Source organism: Clytia hemisphaerica, unplaced genomic scaffold (genome assembly GCF_902728285.1).
Source record: "Clytia hemisphaerica strain Z4C2 unplaced genomic scaffold, Clytia hemisphaerica genome assembly, whole genome shotgun sequence".
Taxonomy (NCBI): Eukaryota; Metazoa; Cnidaria; class Hydrozoa; order Leptothecata; family Clytiidae; genus Clytia; species Clytia hemisphaerica.
Window position 1 is genome coordinate 1,159,682 of NW_027103262.1, and position 24,859 is coordinate 1,184,540.

The 24,859-nt window shown below is 35.2% G+C and overlaps 2 protein-coding genes across 2 annotated transcripts; one reads left to right on the plus strand and one right to left on the minus strand.

The window, feature by feature from the left end:
* The first annotated feature begins 1,838 nt into the window (after positions 1-1,838).
* Positions 1,839-6,345, plus strand: LOC136799375 (uncharacterized). Its single transcript, XM_067056091.1, has 3 exons — positions 1,839-1,977; positions 4,062-5,279; positions 5,975-6,345. Exons 2-3 carry the CDS (start codon positions 4,064-4,066, stop codon positions 6,343-6,345), a joined length of 1,587 nt encoding a protein of 528 aa, XP_066912192.1. The 5' UTR covers positions 1,839-1,977; positions 4,062-4,063.
* Positions 6,346-10,114: 3,769 nt separating this feature from the next.
* Positions 10,115-20,110, minus strand: LOC136800266 (uncharacterized). The gene is made up of 3 exons (XM_067056890.1): positions 19,981-20,110; positions 11,017-12,237; positions 10,115-10,550 (listed from the first exon to the last, which is right to left on the minus strand). The coding sequence occupies exons 2-3, from the start codon at positions 12,227-12,229 to the stop codon at positions 10,207-10,209; spliced, it is 1,557 nt and encodes a 518-aa protein (XP_066912991.1). The 5' UTR covers positions 12,230-12,237; positions 19,981-20,110; the 3' UTR covers positions 10,115-10,206.
* Positions 20,111-24,859: the final 4,749 nt, after the last annotated feature.

A 24,859-nucleotide genomic window follows, 5' to 3' on the forward strand; every position in this document is an offset into this window, starting at 1 on the left:
TTTGCGTGGGGTTTGAAGCCTCGACCTTCCGATTAAGAGCGGAGCACACTTTTGTCGCCTATAAATATCGTATATTGATCCAGTGTCGACAACCCCCATCCAATTTGGTTACTCTTTCTTTAGAGTAGAGATAGAAGTAATTAGAAGGCCGTTTTCGCTCGTTGAAAAAATATCCCTCTTTGACAAAGAAATACAGTTTTAACCAATGATGATTTCGACTTTCCTGTTATATTCCTACTTCAATCGTAGAATTTTTAGCGAGACTAATTTTAGCGTTTTAGCGAGTTTTCCCTATTTTCGCTAAAATAAATCTCACTAAAACACGCCGAATCGACAGATCGCTAAAATTTATCCGCGCGAAATTTCTAGTTATATTGCCTTGATACATTTTTATCAATAGGAAGGGTTTCAGTGCAAAGAAATGCTAGAAAACGAATTCAGTCAATAATGTAATTGTAATACGAGTATTCGCTAAAATTTATCCACGCGAAATGTTTTGAAATCGTGATTCGCTAAAATAAATCCAAAAAAAAAAATCAAGATTTTCCTTACTCGCTAATATACGCTAAAATTAGTCTCGCTAAAATTTCTACGATTAAAGTATTTTTAAAGGAGGGTGAAAGAATGAGGTTTGCAATCAGCATTTTTCATATTTTTAGTATTTCTATTTTAGATAAATGCTCTAACTAGTGTAGTTCACAAAAAATAAAAAAGTAAAAAAAAAGGTGTGCTTTGGATACTTCAAGTCAAACCAACAGAAAATTGATTGGTTCAAAAACATCTGTACTCATTGCGTATCAATACAATGGATTTCATAATGGGCAGATTAAAGTGAGTTTCATTTTTCACTTGTTTTTTCTTTTAGATTTTTCATAATTTTTCCTGATGTCTCCGTTGACAAATCAAAAACCAATCATAAAATTAGTGACTGAGAAAGCTAAGAGTTTTTCTATCTAGCTAGCCTTAAATTTGAGATTGGCCCATTTTGCATAGTGAGGAGCGTGCCATCTACATGAAACAAGGTCAATCTCAAAATTTATGCTCAGACAGACAGAAAAATTCTTAGGTTTCTCCGGCAAAAATTTTGAGATTGGACCTTTTGATTTCTCAGCGGCGGTGCTTTAATGGGATAAAATTTCAACCACCAACATGCATTATTTGACAGTAAAAGTCACGAAATCGTGAAAATATTGCCACCCAATAGTATCACCCGCGAAATTAAGTCCCCGCGAAATTTTTGAATTTTGCGAATAGGCCCAACCGCGAAATTTAATCCCCGCGAAAGTTTATCCCATTTAAGTATAACGATATACATATACTGACTTTGTAGGAGCTATGTTCCTTATTGTTCCTATTCATACAATCTTCGGGAAGTTTTCAGTATTTACAGATTACATCACAGTTTTGTTTTCCTGAAATTCAACCTGCGAAAGAATTTTATCGCTTCTTTCGTTGGATTGTCTTGTTTCGGTAAGTTTGGTGGTTTTTTGGCTAAGACATTTTTGATAAATACTTCCTTACGTCGGAAATATCCAAAGACAGTCCAGAAAAAAAGGAAAATATTTGCTTCAACAATAAGTGAAATGTAAATACTCAAAAATACGTTACATTTCGATTTGATAGTCTCTATCGCTTCTGTTAGTTTCGTGAGTTTTTTGGCAAAGACATTTTTAGTAAGTACTTCCTTACGTCGGAGATATTGAAAACGGAAAACTGTCCAGCAAAAAAGAAGATAATATTTGCCCAAAAAGTAAACATAGTGTGAAGACCTCACATTACGCTACAACAAAGGAACGGATACCACATTAGGCCCTTTTAAAGGTAAATCCACATGGAATAAAAAAAAGTAAGGCCTGAAAGACCAGTATAAAAAGAGGCCATTTTACTGACAGATTTAACTTTTCATCAAGAAGGGCTCCTTGTAGACTGGAAAAGAGAATCAACATTTTCAAGTAGAAGATCCCATCCAAAACAGAGGTAATCTTTTGTTGTGTTTTCTTTTACTGAAACCGGTAAATTTTGGCTGAGGTCAGTGGCGATGTGGCAGTGGGGGCCAGGGTGCCATGTCCCCTCCCCCCAGCGGAGCTTTTTTGAAGGGGCGCCGATGGGCAAGGGGCGCTAAAAGAGATTTTTTCTAACGCCCCAATCTTAAAAATTATATTTCATGCGCCTTAAATTGCGCCCCAGGACCAATTTTACTGAGATAATTTTAAATTACTTGTATTTTTTTCGCTCGCAATAAAGTTAATTGGTAAGTTCTTTGCAATCTAGCTAATTTACAATTTTTTTGTGTACAATATAGAAATACCTTAAAGGAACCTTTTTTTTTGCGGGAACTAGTTTTTGCGGTTCGCAGTTCAAGATTTAATATTTAATATTTGCGGGAACTTAATTTTGCGGATTTCTCACTTGAAAGAAAATTGGAGCCGTACTGTGAATTAATCGACCTTTGTTTTTCGCATTTGCAAAATTTTGCGGGAGCTTAATTCTACGGTTTGGGCCTAAATCCGCAAAAACCGCAAAATTTAGTTCCCGCAAAAATTGGTTCCCTTAAGGTATTAAATGAAAATCTAACTGTGCTTCAAGACCAATTTGCTGACAACAATATTGAAATCATAAAACATCAATTTTCATCAAACATCGCTTCGCTCACATTACACATTATTTCCTTAAATTTCTTTTCACTCTAGCAAGTGTCAAATTTGTCTATTTGTCTATCTATCTTGGCAGTCCGCCCCAACCATGGTGGGGCCTGTTTTTCCCTTTTCCATTCATCAAAGATATATATACTCTTATCCGCTAAATATTTCCTTCCTCGTTATGCCTAGGCAAATGAATTAGTAAAAGTTTAGAAACTGTTGGGTGGCCACTTTGGAAAATTGGGGGCACCATTTAAAAATAAATTGACTTTGGGTCCTCCAGAAAAACTTTCCCACAATGCCACTGGCCTGAGGCTTGATTGTCTTTAGTTTTCTGGCTTGGATGCTCTTTTTAACCATTTAACTGTCGCTCGTATTTTTTAAGGGTGTGACCTATATGCCACGAAAAAAATGAATTTTCGACTTATTCCCAGATGTTGACATACATGTTTTTTTTATAAGCAAGTGTATGCCCCTTGGTCAGGCTCGTGTATGCTTAAAGTTCTCAAAGCATCCAGGCATAGTTTATGCTTATTATATGCTTAAGAATCATGCTTATGATTCACCCCGAGCCAAAGTTTTTAATGAAATTTCAGAAATTTTGTTAAAGTTTTGGTAGCAATGGAATGATTTATTTTTTACTTGACCTCTACCAAACCTATTTAAACAGATAAAAATGACCACTTGAAAAATATTTTAGGCTGACATATATGCTCATGTTATGCTTAAAGGAATTCTGCAAATCTGAGCCTTCATATGCTTATAAGCGTTATGCTTATAAAAAAAACATATATGCCGACATGAGCGACCACCATGAGTTTACCATCACATCTAGCTTTATTTTCTGAAAAATATCAGAAATATAAGTGACATGTGTTTACTTTGAGTTGAAAAATGTATAATTGTGAAAAACATCTTTGAAATATATATTTTAATTGATATTCAACTGTGCTATTTAATGAAATCTAGTTCAAAATCGAACTTTCAATAAACGTTTTCAATAACTTCTGGCAAATAGGTCGAGATCTCTCTTGTTGGCATTATGCCGACAGTGGTACGGAAAGGTTTAATGTAATTTATTCACTTATTGACTTGAAAGAGGCTTAAGATTGGCATTTTCGTAGCCTATTCACAGATCTGAGGCTGCGATTGTTCATATTCAAGAGAAATCGTATTTACATGCAAAAACAAGAATTTCCGTCAAGCTATATTCACTCGGGAGATTTGGGTGCCAAAATTGCATATACAATTTTTCTTTTTGGGATTCATCGGGATTTATCGGGATTTTTGTATTTTGTCCCAACAAGCAAAAATCCAAATTTGGCGACTTGAATTTCTGACAATGGGAATTGTGATTATAAAGTGTTGCTGTCAGCTGTATTTTTCACCAAATTTCAATATTAGAATTTCGTTTCGTTTTAGTGATGGCGCAACCAACCAAGTCGTATACAGAAATAGTTGATATTTTCAAAAAAATCGGTATCAACGATCCTGAAAAACTTTCGGACACTGACATCGTATCATTTGCCAAAAAATATGCCGGTGGGGAGCTATCTGGTAACGATATCAAAATGTTCTGTGAAGTGAGAAAGAAAAACAAAACATACGAAAAGTTACCTGTTCCTGATCTAGAAGAAAATGCTCCTCTAACAAAGGAGCATTTTCAAGATCTTCCCAACCTTGATGTCGACAGCAGATTGTCATTAATCCAAGGTGAGATCGATGAGGTAGGTCGTCAACCAATCGACTTTTCAACGATGACTGCTGCGGATTGGATGAAAGTCATTGTAGACTGCAACATGATCTATGCTCGAATTTTCAAAAATCTAGGTAGCGGTTTGTCAGACCTTCCCACGGAACCAATGTTCTTTCCCCCGAACAAATCATTGTTTGGAACCCAAGATTTCAAAGTCTCCCAACATTCTTTGTTATACCGCCAAAAATCTGAGCTTGCCGAACATTTTGATGAAAAAGCCGTCATAACAAATATCAAAGCTGGAGGCTCTTTCTCGTCGCCATATGTATCAGGAAGTGCTGAATATTCACATGCAACACAAAATCGAACAGCTGAGAAAGATTCAAAGGTTACATCTGTGTTCAAGGTTGAAAGTCCTGTCGGTGAATTCACTTTACCTTCTCCATCGGAGTTGGCAGAATCTCAAATGAAGATCAACGACAACTTTGGGAATTTTGTAAAAGATTACATTGAACAACACGAGGGCTGTTCAAAAGAAGAAGTGGTCAAGGAAATGACCAGACGGTTTGGTGATGTCGTTCCTCGGAAGGTGATAATTGGAGTTGCTTGCTATACAACACAAACGATTTCAATTAAAGAAACCCAAAGTCTCGAAACTGTCTCTGATTCCTTCAAGGCGAGTGTGACTGCTTCATATGGCTGTTTTGGTGCAAGTGCCAACGCCGGTGGTGGTTCAAGCGAATCGAGCGAATCAGGCGATAAAAGTCAAGAGAATAGCTATGCCTTTGCTGCCATCGCTGGAAATCTTCCTGACCCAAGTAATCCGATGTCAATTGGTAATTATCGAAGTATACCGAGCAGTTGGAGGATCATTCATTTAGGAGATGAATTGACCCCAGTATACGATTATCTCAGCGGAGAAGCAAAAGATCAATTGAATAGCCGTAAGTATATTAAAGAAATAGTTTGTTAAACACTTCTTTTCTCAAATTGAAAAAAAATCCCCTCTATCTAGAATACATAAAACGGATTCATTCTCGTCGCTTTGATATTGAATTCTAGTAGGGGAGACGCTTAGGATTCGTGACGCAATTGCATAATATGATTAATTCGAAAGTAGATAGGATTTTAAAACTTTTTTGAAAAGGGGCCTGCGAATAAGTCTGAAAATTATGAGTTAAAAAGTAAACTACAATAAGTCTTTTAAGACAATTTTCATTTAAAGTTCGAAATTCTGTGAAGTTTGTTGCGTTTTAGACTAAATTTGACGTCAATCGTTTCTTTCTCTTCTTTTCCAGCCCTAATTTGCAGGCTCCTTCTCAAAAAAAGTTTAAAAATCCTTAGGTTAGCCCCCTACTATACTTACAAACTAAATCTGCGTGAAATTTCAAACCCAAAATAACACTTTTTTTCAAAGAATGGGTATTTTCATGGCTGTTTTTAGCTGGCACCCAACGTTGCTTTAACGCTCATCTAACGGTATATGGTCGTTGTGAACGTTGGATAAACGTTGAAACAACGTTGTGTTCCTGCTCTTTCACGAAGTTAAATCTTGATTACTAGATAAATTGCTATTAAATCCTATCTTATAGTTGGACCTTGTGCCCGTTTGGATTATCTTATTATGTTACTTTTTTAGTTCCTGGTGGGCCAGACAGTTATGGATATAACACTCTTCACCAGAACGAATATATTGACGAAGGAAGAATGAAAATATCAACAAATTACAAATATAAAGTTTTAATGAGAAGAAATGGCAACTTAGTTATCCTTGGTCCGGATGGCAAAATACGATGGGAATCAAATAGTGGAGATGATACTACGATATTTTTGCAAGGAGCCTGTTTAGATTCGGATGGACGATTATCAGTGATAGTTGGCCCGCTGGCGGGGACCAGTATATGGAATTCAGAGAAAGGTGGTGCAAAGTACATGATCATTGAGGATGACGGATATTTCAGAGGATATAATGACAACGATAAGGTAGTTTTTTCTTATCCAGAAAATTAAGAACTTAACATTTTTACGATTTATATAATCAATTTTAAAGGACACAATTTTACTTATTTTAATTACAAAGCATTTTTAAATGTAAGAAATTGTATGTTTTTGGTTGTATTGCCTTTAACAAAACTTTATTTTTTCAAATGTTGGTTATATCTGTGTTTTGGGTATACTCTCGGATACCTAATAGTGTCTGTCCTCCCCCGGCTAATAAACTTTTTGGGAATTTTCCACCCAGGACATTGTTTTTCCAACCCCCCCCCCCCCACCTCCACTACTTAAGTATTCCCCAGGAAATTTCATATCTTGTGGCCAGGTACCTTGGTCGGTCGGGCATTCTCCTAACAATCCAAAGGCCTGTGGGATCGATTCCCAGTATTATCCTCTAATGATTATTGTATTATTATATAACACCCATATTACTGTATTACGCAGATTATAAACAACTTTCCAGTCTATTTTAACGTTTTTCAGAATTTAAAGAACGGGTGAGAATTGCAGTTTCAGTACTTCCTTTCTGTTTAATTAGATTTTTCGATTTGGGAGGGGTTAAGTGGCTTCCAGGCTATATTCTCAGCCTTATTGGAACATTTTTGAGCGTTTAAATTTTAAAATCCTAAAGTCGTAAGTCTTAAATCTCATGTTAAAACTAAGACTCTATTTTCCAACCGTACATTAAAGCACTTAAAAATCACTTGCGGTTTTCAAATTTGAGGGAATTCCCCTTTTGTGCCAAATCTTACGGTGGGGATTGTAGATCTTTGAAAGGAAACAAAGTTTTTAGTTAAGCTTTTTTCACATGCAAGTAAAATTTTACTTTAGACCTTACGGATAATCGTTCGTAAGGCTGTCTTTTGGGAATTTCCTCGACATTATGCATTATGTAGAGTTATTGTACCTCAAAAAGTTTTAGTGCTCTATACGTCCTCAACTGCAGTTGAGCTAGAATCTGAGAGTGTCTATCTGTCTATTTGTATGTTGTGTGTGTCTCAAATACTTTGGGGTAGCCTTTAGACTTCTTAATATGGTCTAATTTTTGACAGCTCAATAGGATAAAGTTTTTTTCTCAACAAAATATTTGTAACTTTAACTATATGATTATAAAAGGAGATATCCTGGATATCCTCGCGCTATCTACAATGTACAGTGAAAATTTTTTGGTATCTAAAGGAGGAGGTAGATTTTTTATGATTATTCAGGGTGACGTTTTTTTATGAGAACAAACTACAGTATATGGCCCCCAAAACGGAGACGGCCCCCAAAACGGAGGTTTTCATTAAAATGAAGATTCTGACTTGTAGATTTATCAGAATTAAACGATTTTTGTTTATTTTGAAAGAATGATGGTTATACTTAAAAATGAACATGTTTTTGCTGGTTTGAGACATATTCAAAATAACATATTTGCGTCTAAAGGAAATATTTTAACACCAAAATTAGATAAAAATTGCATATAACTCAATCTAGCTCCTTGGATATTGAAAATAAGTTATGAAAACGGGGTATAGGAAACTTTCTACACCTAATACCGTTCAGAAAATGCAAACACATCTGTGACTTTAGAGGCTGGGTAAAAGATATAGCATCTTGAAGGTCAACCAGTATTTTGGAGCCCTAGAATCAGCATTGACAAAACCGAAAATTCTAAATATGAGAAAAAGCAAAAAATCTTGGAATTCTATTCCTATCACCTTGAGTTAATAGTTTATAACAAAAAATTAACATTTTATACAAAAATTTTCGCTGAATCAGCAAAAACGGCAAATTCTGTCATTTTTTTGCAAAATATAGGACAAAAATATCTTTAAAGCTTAATATTTTCAGTTTTAGTTAAGCTTTTTTTCTAAAATTTTCACAGCTTATTCCATACATGAATGGAACTATTTTCAAAAGAGATTTGTTTTCAAAAATTTGATTAAGACGTTGTTAAATCAAAATTGTCATTTTGAAAATTTCTAAATTTTCAGTTTGGACTTTGCAATATCGAAAATCTTGAAATATTTCATAAAAATCATAAATTTTACATCCATCGGGTCGTAAATTTAAGGGGAACACAAATGTGTTCATAGTTTTTCCCCCTATTACCACTGGGCTTAATAATTTGATTTTAACTACACCTCCGTTTTGGGGGCCCCAAACCTGCATTTTGACAACCAGGGGTATACTGTAAAAATTTTATCAAATAAATTTATGCCCAAACCCCTCTAAATCATATTTCAAAACTATGGTCAAAATTTTGTATTCATATCTTAAAGATATCTCGAGAAATCGCTAAAATTTCAAACCTCCGTTTTGGGGGCCATTAGAAAAAAGCTACCTATCTTTAAGCGATTGAAAAATATTGTTGAAATTGAAAGTTTTGAAAAATAACTTCCAGGAAATAAAGTAGAGATGTTAAAGGTTTTCATGCAGCAAAAATTTTTGTAAAATCTCTTTTCCTCTAGATTTGAGAGAAATTTCAAATTTGATCGCCGTTTTGGGGGCCACATACTGTATGTAATAACATTAGTCTTCGATGGCCAAAATATTGAGAAGATTTATTTGTGAAAATAAGTAAAACTCAAAAAGTTAAGAGCATCTGAAGGCTTCAAAAATGTTTGCTGTTCTTATAAAAAACGTTTAAAACACGTGTCTGGGATCGATAAACCTTCCAATAGGAGGAAAATTATTGTGGCAAAAATATGATAACATATTATGATATATCGTTATAAGTATTGCAATATGTTATACTGCTATTATAACGGAAAAGCGTTTTTTATTTTCTAAAAAAGCGATGCATTGTGGGATTGTTTCGGGAGTTTTACAATAGAATTCCCTCGAGGAATTCCTAAGAGATTTCTATTGTAATACTCCCGAAACAACCCCACAATGCATTGCTTTTTTAGAAATTAAAAAACTCTTTTATGGAGAGAGAACAGTCATCATCATATAATACTTTGATGGGATAAACTTTCGCGGGGATTAACTTTCGCGGATTTCGCGGATTTGGTTGTCATCTGCGAAAATCCGCGAAATTAAATCCCAATGGAAATTTGGAAAGGCCTCATCCACGAATCCTTTCTAATCAAAACTTAAAATATGTCAAATAAATACTTTTTGAATAGTTACTTGCATCAAAATAGCGCAAATAATGTGTATTTCAACAACCAACATTGATTTGAAAGTATAAAGATACAAAAGCGTGAAAATATTGCCACCCAATAGTGCCACCCGCGAAATTAATTCCCCTCGAAATTTTATCCCATTAAAGTAGGTAAAATACAGTGTGTCCAAAAAAAAATCGGATAAAGTTTGATAGAGATTAAAATAATTAAAACAACACGGAAATTCGTTCTTTGGTGAAAAGATGGTTGTATTGATTGATTAGTGGTTGATTTTTATTTATATGAATTCTAACCATAATTATATAGATCAGACTTGATTGAATGACTCATTCACAATGTAAAAGTTTGGACTTCTAATTCTAAAGCATTTTTCAAAACTCATTTTAAGGTTCCTCAAAAATTTGCGGTTACTGACAAATACGTAGAAAAAGTGAAGATATATATAAGTTAAACCACTGAAAGTTTTAAAAGTAGTTTTTAAATGCTAAATCATTTTTTAATAATAATTCATGATCTCAAAGTCTTTGCTATTTTTTAAGATTATAAGCTCTTAATTTTCTTGATAACATACGCATATATTTTGCGGTCTCTATTCATTACCTTTCAAATTTTTTGCGTGTGTTAATTTGGCGAAAATTAAGAAAGAAAATCTATTGAAAAAGACGCAAATGCGCGAAAAAAGTACACGTGAAAATTAATCCATTTTAAAATAATTGGAAACTTTGGTAGTCACAAAAATGCGTAATTTAACATTTCAGTTTTCTTAGTTTTCTGGAAATTGATAAACAACCTCCCCATTCTTATATCCTCTCCAGTACCCATCATCTTCAATCACCATGAATAATGCTCCCCATTTATCTGGGCAACTCCAGACAGGCGCAAAGTGAATATCATTTACGAATAACACTCCATTGAGATCTATCGTAGCTCCTTTCAACTCATTAGGGGCACATGAACTGGCAGTTTCCCATCGTACTTCACCATTTGGACCAAGGATTTGTAAGTTGCCGTCTTCTCGCATGAAAACTTCATATTTTCCATTCATTGATATTTTCTTCTTCCCTGGGTCAATATATTCGTTCTGGAAAAGGGTATCAGCTCCACCCACTAAAAATAAGATTTGATCAATTTTATATATGCATTATCTCCACCCGATGACGTCATCGTTCCATAAAATGCGAAAGAGAGGACCCCCTTGACTTTTTTCACGTTCGCTTTTTCTGTTCAAATTTTGCACGGCAATATGTTTTTTTAGGGGGCTTTTTTGCCTCCTGCTGGTATCTTGTATTTTACAGACAGTGTGTAAATCTCAACATTGAAAAGTGTTACGGACGTGAAACTTTGACAAGGTATTAGTTCTACAACCTTACTTACAGTCACAGCTTTAAAATCAGAACCAACCACCCGCGCGTCATCAAAAAAGAATTTCACACACGTATATGTATATGTCGTATATGGTTGACATCCTTCACTGGTGAAAATGACGAGTAAAAAAGTATATCCATTGTTTCTATTGATTTAATGGTTGGAAGAAAAATCTTTTCATTGAATGTCAAAGAAAAAATATACTTACAGCTGTTCAATTTATCCTTTGCGTCTCCGCTGAGATAATCGTATACTGGGGTCAATTCATCTCCTAAATGTATGATCCTCCAACTGCTCGGTATACTTCGATAATTACCAATTGACATCGGATTACTTGGGTCAGGAAGATTTCCAGCGATGGCAGCAAAAGCATAGCTATTCTCTTGACTTTCATCACCTGTCTCACCTGATTCGCTGGAACCACCACCGGCGTTGGCACTTGCACCAAAACAAGCGAATTTGGAAGTCACACTGGATTTGAAGGAATCAGAGACAGATTCAAGACTTTGGGTTTCTTCAATTGAAGTCGTTTGTGTGGTATAACAGGCAACTCCAATTGTCGCTCGTCGAGGAACGACATCTCCAAACCGTCTGGTCATTTCCTTGACCACTTCTTCTTTTGTACAGTCCTCATGTTGCTCAATGTAATCTTTTACAAAATTCCCAAAGTTGTCGTTGATCTTCATTTGAGATTCTGCCAACTCTGATGGAGAAGGTAAAGTGAATTCACCGACAGGACTTTCAACCTTGAACACAGATGTAACCTTTGAACCTACCTCAGCTGTTCGATTTTGCGTTGCGTGTGAATATTCAGCACCTCCAGATACCCAAGGCGTTGAGAAAGAACCTCCAGCTGTGATATTTGTCATGACGGCTTTTTCATCGAAATGCTCGGCAAGCTCAGATTTTTGGCGGTATAACAAAGAATGTTGGGAGACTTTGAAATCTTGGGTTCCAAACAATGATTTGTTCGGGGGAAAGAACATTGGTTCCGTGGGAAGGTCTGACAAACCGCTACCTAGATTTTTGAAGATTCGAGCATAGATCATATTGCAGTCTACAATGACTCTCATCCAATCAGCAGCAGTCATCGTTGAAAAGTCAATTGGTTGACGACCTACCTCATCGATATCACCTTGGATTAATGACAATCTGCTGTCGACATCAAGGTTGGGAAGATCTTGAAAGTCTTGCTTTGTCAGAGGTTGATTTTCTGGTAGATCAGGAACAGGTATTTGTTCGTGTGTTTTGTTTTTCTTTCTCACTTCACAGAACATTTCGATATCGTTATCAGATAGCTCCCCGCCTGCATATTTTTTGGCAAATGATTCGATGTCAGCGTCCGAAAGTTTTTCAGGATCGTTGATACCGATTTTTTTGAAAATCTCAACTATTTCTGCATATGACTTTGGTGTTGACATCACTAAAACTGAAATGAAAATTTGAATAAGTAATAAATACTAATTATCGCATGACTTCGAGTGCAATACGAAAAATATTTCACGAGTTCCGAGATTTTTCCGTAATATTTTTCCGAGCCTTTAGGCGAGGAAAAATATTGGTGAAATCTCGGAACGAGTAAAATATCGAGTATTGCACGAGAAGTCATGTGATAACTAATTTATTGTCGACTCAAAAAAATTCTCTGAAATATCTGCAACTCTTCAAAACAAAACTTCTGGATTGAAAATGATCGAAAAAGTTTTGTTTTTGTGTGAATATTTTCGGCGGGAAGTTATCGAATGTTTTTGTTCGAATCTAACGTTCGAATTAGATTTTCGAATAAAAACTTTTGAAACTACACAGAAGCAGAAGAAGGCGGAAGTAAGTTTTAAAACAAAAAGAAGACAATAAATTAGTTATCACATGACTTCTCGTGCAATACTCGATATTTTACTCGTTCCACGGAAAAATCTCGGAACTCGTGAAATATTTCTCGTATTGCACTCGAAGTCATGCGATAACTAGTACGTATTTGAAAGTTTCTAGATTGATAATTCAAAACGCAGATGATGTATTGTTTCGATAGAGAAGAAACCCTCCATCATTGGATTAAACAGATTGATAACATTCAGTCTTTTTCGATGTTTTTGTTTCGATGACATGGCCATGGGAAAGAATAGCAGAGGAAAGGAGTCCCACGTTGGAAATATATGCTTGTAATAATGGTTAAAGAACAACATTTTTTGAACAGTAAAACAATTTGGATATTTTCTTGATTATCGTCAAGCTCTAAATGTTTCGAATTTTAGAAGGAAGATGTAATGATTGTTGAGTTGAAAAGTCAAGGACGTAGACTACTACGTTGTTGAGAACGAGAATTAGGAGAGAACTTTTATAAAAATCACTCGTCATTTGGTTTAATACAACATACAAGACATTTCACTTTCTTTGTTATGTTATGGGAAATTTTATTTGCAAATATTCAAGAATCTCAAGTTTTTTTCGTATGCATTGATAAAAAACTGTTTGGTTATCACAAATTTGCCAAAAGTTGAAAATATTTGGGTCGTGTCAAGTAGTTTTATAATAAATTCTTAGTTCATCAGATTTGATTTTAGTGTCTTTTATGGAAGAACTCCAAATTGGAAGTTAATCTGAACATAATTTTGTTGCCTTTTTCCCTCTGATTCCCAAGCCAGTTTCTCTGAAAGTCAGTTCTTTTTGGCTGTTTTGTTTTGATTTTTCTCCCGCCGCTTACCCAGTCCCCCAAAAGTCAACGCGGTCATATTTCCAGACTAAAGAAATATGAAATATCGCAAATATCTCGATGCTCTCGACCAATCAAAACGCTGATATTTTTTTGGGTTGGCAATAATAAGTAACTAGCTATTACCTGCTGTCGCACGCCGGTTAAGCCGTAGCTGAACGCACTAAAAGTCCTTTTGATGTTGAAGCTGGTTTAAAAAACGATCAAATGAATAAAAAGATATCTTCAAAGTTTGACTCTAACCCTCGAACCCTCCCCGGGAAATCTTTTTGTCGCTCGCACTAAATACGCCGTCCAGTTTTCGACAATTAGAGAAAATGTCATGGTAAAGAGCAGGAGTGAAATGTAGAAATGACAATTCTTCAGGAAAAAGCGGGAAAGCCACAAAGAATAGTGCAACTTAGTTTTTATCAGATTTAAGGTGTTCACCTTTCTTGACACATTTTCTTTAATTGATCATATCTTTAGAACAACAAATTTTTATATATCAAAAGTATATATTTTCTGAAAGCCAATAATATTCTCTTTCTAATGGTAAAAGTTTCAGCTAAATTTAAAAAAACTGGGCAGGATATAATTAAAATCTTAAGAATTTTAACCTTACCTACTTCAAAGAAGTTAAAGTCACCCATAGCTTTTGAATTTTGAAAAAATAATTTCGATACTATGTTCCCAATAGATTGAACTAAAAAAGTGTCTTGGGATTTTTTTGGAATTGACTTTAACTCTATAAATCCTAAATTCTGTAAAAATATCGATAAAAAAGTAAATTTAAATGTGATTTTTTTCAGTTATCTGTAAATTGAGGAAAAACAACTCGGTTAGAAATTAAATCCTAAGACACTTTTTAAGTTTGATCTTTTGGGAATCTCATAAAAAAAGAATGAAGTCGATATCTAAATGCTATGGGTTATCTAAATGCTATGGGTGAATTTAACTTCGTTAAAAGATATAGTATGGTGTGGTAAAATTTCGTTTTTTTCTACATCAATTTGAAATTTTTAACGAGATGATTGCTGTTTATTTGAGTAATCAGTGAAATGTGTCAAAAATATTACTATTCAATAGAGGTGAGAATAAGCATCAGCTGAATTCTCTCTTTTGTCTTTGTTGTTTCCGAAAGAGACAATTATTTGAGTAAATAATCCATCATAAGACGAACTTTGTTTTGAAATTTAAATGGTTATAACTCTGGATCAAAAAAAGATTTTAAGATCGCGATTTTACCAAAATGAAATCCAGTAACTTTTCTTCCACTTTGATTGAAAAATTTTTTTTGACAAAAAATCGGAAAAAAGATGTACATGTACCTTAAAAAGATAAATAAGTCAATTCTAAATCGGTTAGTGTAAAACACAGCTCACGGGTCACGGGTCACAGTTCACGGGTCACAGGTCACGGGTCACAGGTTACAGTTCATACAAATTACAGACCGGAAAACTGTGAAACACTCGTAACATACAACTCATAACATAAGTTTTTGAAAATATTATATGTAATGGAAATGTAATATCAAAATATTTTATTTAGAAGACTTAATATACGACAAATCATCAACCCCAAATATTGACAACAAATGACACTTAAATTATGTAAATAATGATGTTATCTCAAAGTTATGAGGTTCTGTACACCAATTAACAATAAAATATTCTTCATACATAATAGGATGCTGACGCTGCAAGTGGATATAGATTGACAGGTTTTGAAAACAACAAATACTCAAAGAGAGCTGTTTTAGAGAGATGAAAATAGTGACGTTAATTTATCAAAAATACAAAGGAGGGGATAAAAATATTGAATTATTTATAGAATATAATCTCATTGACGCTATTTTCATCAATTCTTGTTATCGTACCCAAGATTATGCTGGGGATAAAATGAGATATGACATAGTGATTGTGAAATAGCTATTTCCCTGTTAGGGGGCTGTTTAAAGCAAAGGTGAGATCGATATTCGAATATTTTTTTATTCTTTGGGGTTGTTTAAAAGGTGGTGCCGCACCATGGGGTACCCCAATGGTGTACCTTATGGTCTACCCTGATTTCTCATTCCCACATCATGACAACTTACTATCTTCGTAGCTAAACTGACTGTTCAAGCCTTAAATACTTCCCAATATCAATAACAATGGTTCCTGAATAAAATTTCGCTGAAAAAACAACATTTTCTTGTTTTATATACCATGCGTGGAAGAATCTCATAAGAATGCACTTTATAAGAATGTCCATGATGAAAATGGCCAAATAATTAAGAATATGCTAAGAATATCACCGTCATGGAATTTTGAGACGTTTGTACTAAATGTTAAATCTCGTCTGAATTAGGATCCTAATCTAAGAATGCTTTAAGAATATTTTAGGATGATTTTCTCAAAAAAGTTAAGAATATCCATGATGAAATTGGGGTTAGGAAACGTATTGTTTATGTTATTTCCCGATATTTTCTGATTGCGGTTAGACAGCCTGCTTTTTTGTTGCATCAAAAGACCACATGTGAGTTTCCATCATTTTGATCAAAGATTACATAATTGTAGACTAATGAAATGCTTTAAATGACATGCGGTTGGAGAAAATATTTTTCGTATTATTTTCCAATCTGGTCTGTAAGTTTTTTTCGGGGTAGACCATAAGGTACACCAAGTACCCTATGGTGCGGCACCACCTTTTAAAACAACCCTATTCTTTGTATATAACATACGTAACATGCGTATAACATTGAAAAGATAATTTTTTTACATGTGTGATATAGATGTAATATATTATAATACAGGTCCGTGTTATACACAGCACAAAACGCGAAATCACGTGGTAAGCACGTGGGTAGATTTTTAGCTTTAAAATAGTTCTAGATCAATAAAATACCTTTGGAATTATATTTTTGACATTAACAACTGTTGACCTGTCAACACCTGTGACCTGTGTTTTACACTAACCGATTCTAAACTGATTTTTTTAATCCTTGTCATAACTTTTCGAATTTAAACATGTAAAATGACGTACTCAGTTTTTAACAGTATCAGCCACTTGAATGTTTTTATATGAAGAAAAAGATGGACTAATTTCTTTTCTTGCTTTTCATCGCTTTTTTTGAATGCTGTTATTGATCGACAAACTTTTTAATTTTTATGTTTTGATTTAAGGCCGATACCCACTCAGCATTTTATGTTATTAAATTAATAAATGTAAATAGGCCTTAAATTTCAAAACAAAGGCTGAATAAAGTCTAAACCAGGCTCTATCCGATCTGTCAATCAAAACAAAACTTATCGAGAACAAAACATTGCTTGCGAAATCGAAAAACGCACTAAAAGTCCTTTGGATGTTAGAGCTGGCTTAAAAAAACCATTAAAAAAGAAGAAGAAATCTCTACAACGGGTGACTCTAACCCTCACTAGGTGTCTTATTTTTAACCATATTTGGATCGTGCACTGTCCCCCCGTGACATAATTTCTTGTTTAAGGAGCTCTGACCATAGTGAATTTTTAATATTTACCACTTACAAAATATAAAGTTCTACTTGATGTAGCTCACAAAACTGTGGCATGTTATACATATTCTGTTAGGCCAATTATCCGCGAGTCTGGAAATTTAAGAATTGCAATGAAAAAAATTGATGAAGAAGAAAATGAAGACTTTAACGAAAAAAATTATTACAACTTTGAAGAGCTTATTTTCGGCGCGAAGAAAAAACATTTTGAAAAGATTTTTGCAGTAGATGGTGTGTATCTTTTACTGAACTAAAATTATTTTTTCGGAAAATTTTTCTAAAAGCTTATTTGCTTCAAAATCTTATCTTGAAAATAATGCTTTTTGGCCAATTTTGCATCCCAATTTCTGGACCTACACTCGGAGGTCCTATAGATTACCCGTCCGTCCGTTCGTTCGTCTGTCTGTTACCAGCTTTTCTCAGGATTGGCTCATTAGCTTTTTCTGATTTTTGGCACAATGATGCAAAATGGCAATGGCCAAAATGTGACGGAGCTCAATTTTCGAAAAAAGCTACAATCGATTTGGAAGTGCTCTAAAGTAGGTACGGAGGGTACAGTTTTAACTCTAGACTTAAGACTTAGGACCTTAGGATCCAAAAGTTCAAAAATGGTCCAGTAGGGCTTGAAATATAGCCTAGAAACCAATAAATCCCTCCCAGCTCGAAATAATCGATGAAATCAAGTTGAAGGCCTGAAATTGACATTCTCGCTCGAACTTCAATTTTCAAAAAATGGTAAATTAGCCAAAAGCGCCAATATGTTATGGCACTGATTGTCTGAGAAACTGAAAAATGCCAATTTCTGCTTAGCAGGGGGTCTAATTTCAAGTTTCAAGCAATTTTTCGGGCTCAAAATTCCCCTTTTGTCAATTTTAGGGGCTAAAACTCGAAAAAAAGTCAAAGTTTTCTGAAACTTTTACGTTTTTGACTCCTCGTAAATTGGACCTTTTTAAAAAGTTAAATATTTCACAAAAAAATGATTTTGGTCAGTAGCAAACGCTTCAAAATGGCCCAAATCATGCATTAAAACAAATTTAGAAGGTTTTCATGTAATTTGGGACCCCCGCAGAGCAGAAATCAACATTTTCTAGTTTTTCAGAAAAATGGTAAATTAAATCAGTGAAAAAATACTTGGCACAAAAGGGAAATTCACCGGGGTGTTTTGAAACCGCAATCGATTTGTAAGTGCTCTAATGTACAATCAAGGTCATCATATTTGAGAAAAAAGGGAAATCCACCGGGAAGTTTTTGAACCACAATCGATTTGTACTTAAGTGCTCTGAAAATAGGTTGGAAGGGTAGAGTTTTAACTCTGAGTAGTTTTAACATGAGACTCAAGACTTATGACCTTAGGATCTGAGGATCCAAAAGTTCAAAAATAGTCCAATAAGACTCAGAATATAGCCTGGAAATCTGCCAACCCCTCCCAAATTGAAATATTCGATTAAATTAAAGAAATAGCCCAAAATCAACTTTCTCGCCAGAACTTTAAATTCTGAAAAACGATAAAATAACCTACATTCTCAATATATTATGACCTTTATTGTAGGTACGAAGGGTGTAGTTTTAACGCTAGACTTAAGACTGAGGATCCAAAAGTTCAAAACTGGTCCAGTAGGGCTTGAAATATAGCCTAGAAACCAATAAATCCTTCCCAGATCGAAATAATCGATGAAATCAAGTTGAAGGCCTGAAATTGACATTCTCGCTCGAACTTCAATTTTCGAAAAATGATAAATTAGCCAAAAGTGCCAATATAATATGGCACTGATTGTAGAAAAACGGCCATAAAATTGATGCATTAATTTATAAAAATTTTCCAAAAAATTTAAAAGAGTTCAATTCTTTGCAGACAGTTTAAAAAAAATTTTGAAACAAAAAGATTTATTACCCATCAAAACTTTGCACTTTTTATAAAAGAAGGTAATGCAACATATTATTAACGACATTGGCACTTATAACGTCTTTTAGGAGCTATGAAGGAGGGCGAAGTCCTCTTGTAATGCCGAGTTTGAGTTAGAAATCGTCATTTTTGGTCTAACTCGTAGGAATCGGATTGGGCTTCATGGCCAAGCAAAAAAAAGTCTTCTCAGCGAGATTTTAAGCTAAAAAGGCAAAAAAAATTGATAAAAATCCTCTTTTTTAACATTTTGATTATCATTCATTTACTTTCCCTTACCTACCTCCTCCCCCCTTAGCCACCGCCCTTCCTAAATTGGGCGGTGCCGAAGACGCCTAAAAGATAGCGGAGACTTTAAGCTATCCAACGGACTATAAACGAGCTTCTAGCTCCTTCTAGATCCGGAGATATAAGCCTTTAAAGTTTGAACTAGCGATTTTCTTTAAAAACTTAGAAACAAATAACCGTGGCACTTAAAGGGTTAAGAGATTTGATTAAAAAGCAATTTATAAAGGCAATTCTTTGTTAAAAGTGTTAAAGAACCTAAAATATAACTTTTATGTTCAAATACTATAAAATCAATTTTCCGACTATGGTCAGAACCCTTAAATCAAAAGTTATCAGCAAGACCATCATTTACTGTACCAGTGTCGTTTGAAACGACTCTGCAAGCAGTTATTTTGCACGCTTCGCTCTTGAAAATCTTTTTCCGACCTAGGTCCAGTCGGCTTCTACAAAAATAAGATTACTAAATGTAGATGGGCCTTAAATTTCAAAACAAAGGCTGAATAAAGTCTAAACCAAGCTTTATCCGATCTGTCAATCAAAACAAACTTATCGAGAACAAAAAAATTGCTTGCCAAAACGAAAGTGACACACAGAAAACAGAAAACAGACATACAGACTACGGCTATTAATATATAGATAAAATGATCGTTCATACCTACCCTTTTTCCACCCTAAGGGTTACTAGAAATTCTATCTGCTTTCGAACTAATCACCTATGGTCGAGTCCTAAAAATCTAAAGATGTTACGGATCCTAACGGTTACTAATATAGTTAAAAAAGTTACCTCTATTTTAGATGGAATCCTCTACTTGAAAATCTTGATTCTTCTTTCCAGTCTACAAGGATCTCTTCTTGATGAAAAGTGAAATCTGCCAGTAAAATGGCCTCTTTTTATACTGGTCTTACGAGACCTCGAAATCGTGTTTAAAAACAAATAACGACTCTTAATGACCATTTTCACATAATTACGCGACTGCTAATGTATCTAGACTTTGTTTATAAAATGTCTGGATTTTGCATCTAAACGGGCCTAAATATGGTATTCAAGTAAAAGCGGCCCTGTATGAAGAGCCCCTCCTTCGTGTTTCAAATATGTACCGCACTTTGAAATGTCCACTTGTTGGAAAATGGATTTAAATCTCCATCTTTTAAATTCTTTGTTCTCGATCAAAATGGTAATTAGTTTGGCGGATTTGCATATGCTATCTAGAAAAACGTATTTGGTATTTGATTGTCAGATAGTTAGTACATGCAAAAACAATTTATCGAATTCGCAGGTCAATGTTATCTTTTTTGTACACTGCAAACCGACCAAGAAAACATCCATCCTATAAAAATAATTTTAAATGGATGAGCCCAGATTTTCAGGAGTTTATTTTGTTACTTTCAGAAAGGGGGCTACGATTCGATAGGGAGGCGATATTGACAGGTCCCTCAAATACACGTTTTTTTTAAAGACGGCATGTTTCGTGCTCCGACTCCCGCCTACTAATCTTCAGAACAACAGGGCTGTCCTCTATTGTTATCCTCCGAAGCAGGGCTGTTCTTTATTGTAGTTCTTCGAAACAGGGCTGTTCTGTGTTGCTATCCTCCGAAACAGGGTTGTTCTGTATGGCTATCCTCCGAAACAGGGCTGTTCTGTATTGTTATCCTCCGAAACAGGGTGTTCTTCGTTGTTATCCTCCGAAACAGGGCTGTTTTGTATTGTTATCCTCCGAAACAGGGCTGTTCTTTATTGTAGTTCTCCGAAACAGGGCTGTTCTGTATTTCAGTCCATCGAAACAGGGTTGTTCTGTATTGTTATCCTCCGAAACAGAACAGCCCGCCGAAACATATGGTGGTTTTGTACATCGATTCTGTAATGTTATGTATATTATAATTCAATTAATCCGCCCGTATTCCAAAGGTAGTACATTCGGCTATGGAGTGCAATGTTGTGGGTTCAATCCCTGGCCGGGTCAAAGATGGTATTAATGCATCTGCTTGGTGCTCAGCATTAAAAGATGGAGGGGGATTAATGGTAAGTGAAACAGTCCAGGGAGGAAGATAGGCGCATCCCCTTACCTTCAGGTAGATTGCTATCGAAAAGAGGAGCCTCCTGCCTCCAACTGCAGATGTACTACTTAATTACTAAGTTTGCATCGAGTCCATAATGATGTAAAAAAGTTAAATTAGGAAGATAACAATAATAATAATAATAATAATGTATACAAGTTCAAGGCACACGAGGGCCTCTGAGAACCGGATCTTGATTACAATTGTCTTGTCTCGAATCTTTTCGGATGTTTTTTCCAAGCTTCGTTGAGTCTTTCTTTAAAGATTTTGACAGTCTTTGCCTCTACAACGTATCTTGGTAATCTATTCCAGTTTGGTATACTCCTGTAAAAGAACGAGTTGGTTTGTGCGCCTCGGAATCCATCTTTACCAAAATTTGGTATCAGCTCATCTTTGTGTCTCCTGTTCGGACGTGTTCGAGTCGATAATTTACTTGGAATAATAACGTAATGGAATCAAAAACAATAACATAGATTTAAACTCTTAAGAACCGTCTGTTCGGCTTACGTTTGAAGTTAAGACGATAGCTTGAAATCTTGAAAAACGAGTTCAATTTTTGAAAGCTGAAAGTTTTGGTATTATAGGTATGTAATACCAGTAGCTATAATGGGCTATAATGGGTTATGATATAAAACAAATTATATGGTTGTTTCTACATGTTTTACAGTGTAAGGAGTATTTACACTTTTGAGGACTGTCCCAGCTGGCACACAACGTTGTTTTAACGTTATTTGGACGTTATGAATGTCAAATGGACGTTGTTTTGACGTTGTGTGCCGGCTGGGGTTGAGGGGAAAGCTGAAGAGAATAGATAACCCACACTTATGGGGACGAGATGGAGTTTTTACAAGCTCTTATTTGATTTGATTAGTCGTTAACCAGTACTAAAACAATTTTGTAACTTTTTCTAAAGAACGCGTCATTTTTATCACTTCAAATGACTACTTATTAAAGTATTTTATAAAAACTTCATATCATCTGCACTTCTGACACGTAAAATCAAGGACGGTAAAAATGCTGATTTACCGCCGTCCTCAGTAGCTCAGGATCTAGTCAAATCAGAAGCTACCCATTTCCGCCGCAGAAAAACTCTCATACATAAACTTGCTATTATGTTGCATACGGAGGGGGTCAGTTGCCCCTCCCCCATCCTGCCTTATCCCTGTAGTTTGGGTAACCCAGTAGTAGGTAATTTCGACCTTTTTAAGGCTGCATTTGAGCTGTTTGACCTTTTTCATACCAAAGCTTTCTCTACGGCTCCTGCCTTTAGGACCTTATATTTTAGACTTTTCAAGCAATTCTTTTAAACTAGGAACAATGTCTATTACGTGGCTATATGTCTGTTGCCATATATGTAAGGCTTTACGAATTATCGTAACATGTTCAACATGTTGGATACACTTTTTTATAAGAACAATTTTATAAGAACAACATGGATAAAAAACTCCAAAAGAACAAAATTGAGACTGGGATGGCTGAGTTTCCAGCAAATTTAGGATCAAAGTGGTAAAAATAGAGTATAAAACGCAAAATATATTTGCCGCTAAATAAGAATAGGATGCAAATGAACAATCTGAGGCCCAAAGTGCCAAAAGATAAGAACATTGAACAAGCATGCATCGACATCGTCGAGCCTCAATAAAAATGCACTGGTTCTTATAAAGAAAATGAGTGTAAATTGAGTTGAAGATTATAAGGGTAATTACTAACACCGGGTAATCTAATGTAATTAATGCTATAAGTAATCTTTATCTATTTCTAAGCAGATTGGGTTTTAAACTTCTAGAGATTAATAATTAAGAAGTAAAAAATGTTGAATGGTTTCTTCATTTGATTTGAATGGTTTAATGTTGGAGGAGTGTTTTAGATTTGATCTGGGTTGTCCTTTACATTTTCAAAGATTAAGGATCAACAAAAGGTCAACAAAAGGTCAGTGTTGTATAGATAGATAGAGTCGATATTTTACGTGGATACCCCAGTAATCTAGGACTTATGCAGTCTTTCGATCGTTTTCACGGGGTCCACGGCCAGCCGGTTCGGCTATCTATGAACAGAACGGAACATTGGAAGGAGTGGGGATTCGAGCCGCGAACCCCTGGTTTGAGATGCTGACGCCATAAACCACTTGGCCATCGCTCCATTCATAGATAGCCGAGCCAGCTGGCCGTTGACCCCGTGAAAACAATCGAGAGACTGTCTAAAAGTCCTAGATTACTTGGCTATCCACGTAAAATATCAACTCTATACAACCCATGCCTTTTTCTCTATGGTTAAACAAACATGAAAATAAGGGTGATTAATTCTTTAGCTTCTTGTCGATTTATTTGAAGGACATTAAACACTGGACAGAAATCTAAGCTAGTTTGATTCAGTCACTAGGATAAATCTGATGGTAAGTTGTTGTCTAGGCTAACCTGACAGTAGATCAGATTGGAGACGGGAAGTACGAGGTATTCAAGATATGCAATAACTTTGACAGAAAGATTAAATAAATTATGTAACTTTTCTGATTTAGTTGCCTCAACCACCTAAAGGGAACCAGATTAGTGATAAGTAAAATGGGTAATCTTCCTGGCAAAGGTTGTAAAAACCCAGCTGGCACACAACGTTGTTTCAACGTTAATCTAAAGTCACAAAGTCCATGAAACGTTAGATGAACGTTGAACCAATGTTGTGTGCTAGCTGGAAAAAGCAAATCGGAACAAATCGGATTCTAGCATTATTGGTTTCCGCGATACTAATTTTGTTGAAGAGCACCGTTTTCAATTAAAACTTGATTTCAATTTGATCGTTTTTCATTAGAGAGAGAAGGTCTATTTTCATTTTGAGTCTGGGAAAATTACCCGTGTTTTTAGCTCTCTGAAAACACGTCTGGAAAAAAGATGAATTTTCCCCCAAAAGTCTGGGAAAATTACTTTCGGAAAATTGCTTGGTAATCTTTATCAATCAAAAGATAAGCGGTCTGCCTGACAAATAGATTGGCTGTCTTCTACTAGTAGTGGTTTATCAGACCTTCCAACGGAACCAATGTTCTTTCCCCCGAACAAAACATTATTTGGGACCCAAGATTTCAAAGTCTCCCAACATTCTTTGTTATACCGCCAAAAATCTGAGCTTGCTGAACATTCCGATGAAAAAGTCATGACAAATATGACAGCTGGAGGCTCTTTCTTGACTCCATATGTGTTAGGATTTTGCTCTCTGAAAACTATCATGGAAGAAAGATGGAAAATTACTTTGGGGAATTGCTTGGAAATCTTTATCAATCAAAAGATAAACTGTGTGTTGTCTCCGTCAGTTACCTAGTCTGGCAAATTTGATTGGCTGTCTGCTACTAAGCTTTTGCAGATCTTTGCTTTTCAACTACACCTCGTTATAGTTCGGCATTACCTGATCAGACAAAAGGAAAAAGGATCACAAGAGATTAAGTCCCCGAGCAAGCTAACTGTCTTGGCTCTTCTGAAGTTTTGTAAAGCAAAGTATTAACCCAATTAACGTTGATTAATAGTTTAATTAGAAAAAGAGGGATCCCTACTTAATGAATTATTATCTTGATAACAGGGTGGACAGATTACCCGATAACTTTTTGTAAGCATATTAATGTGACT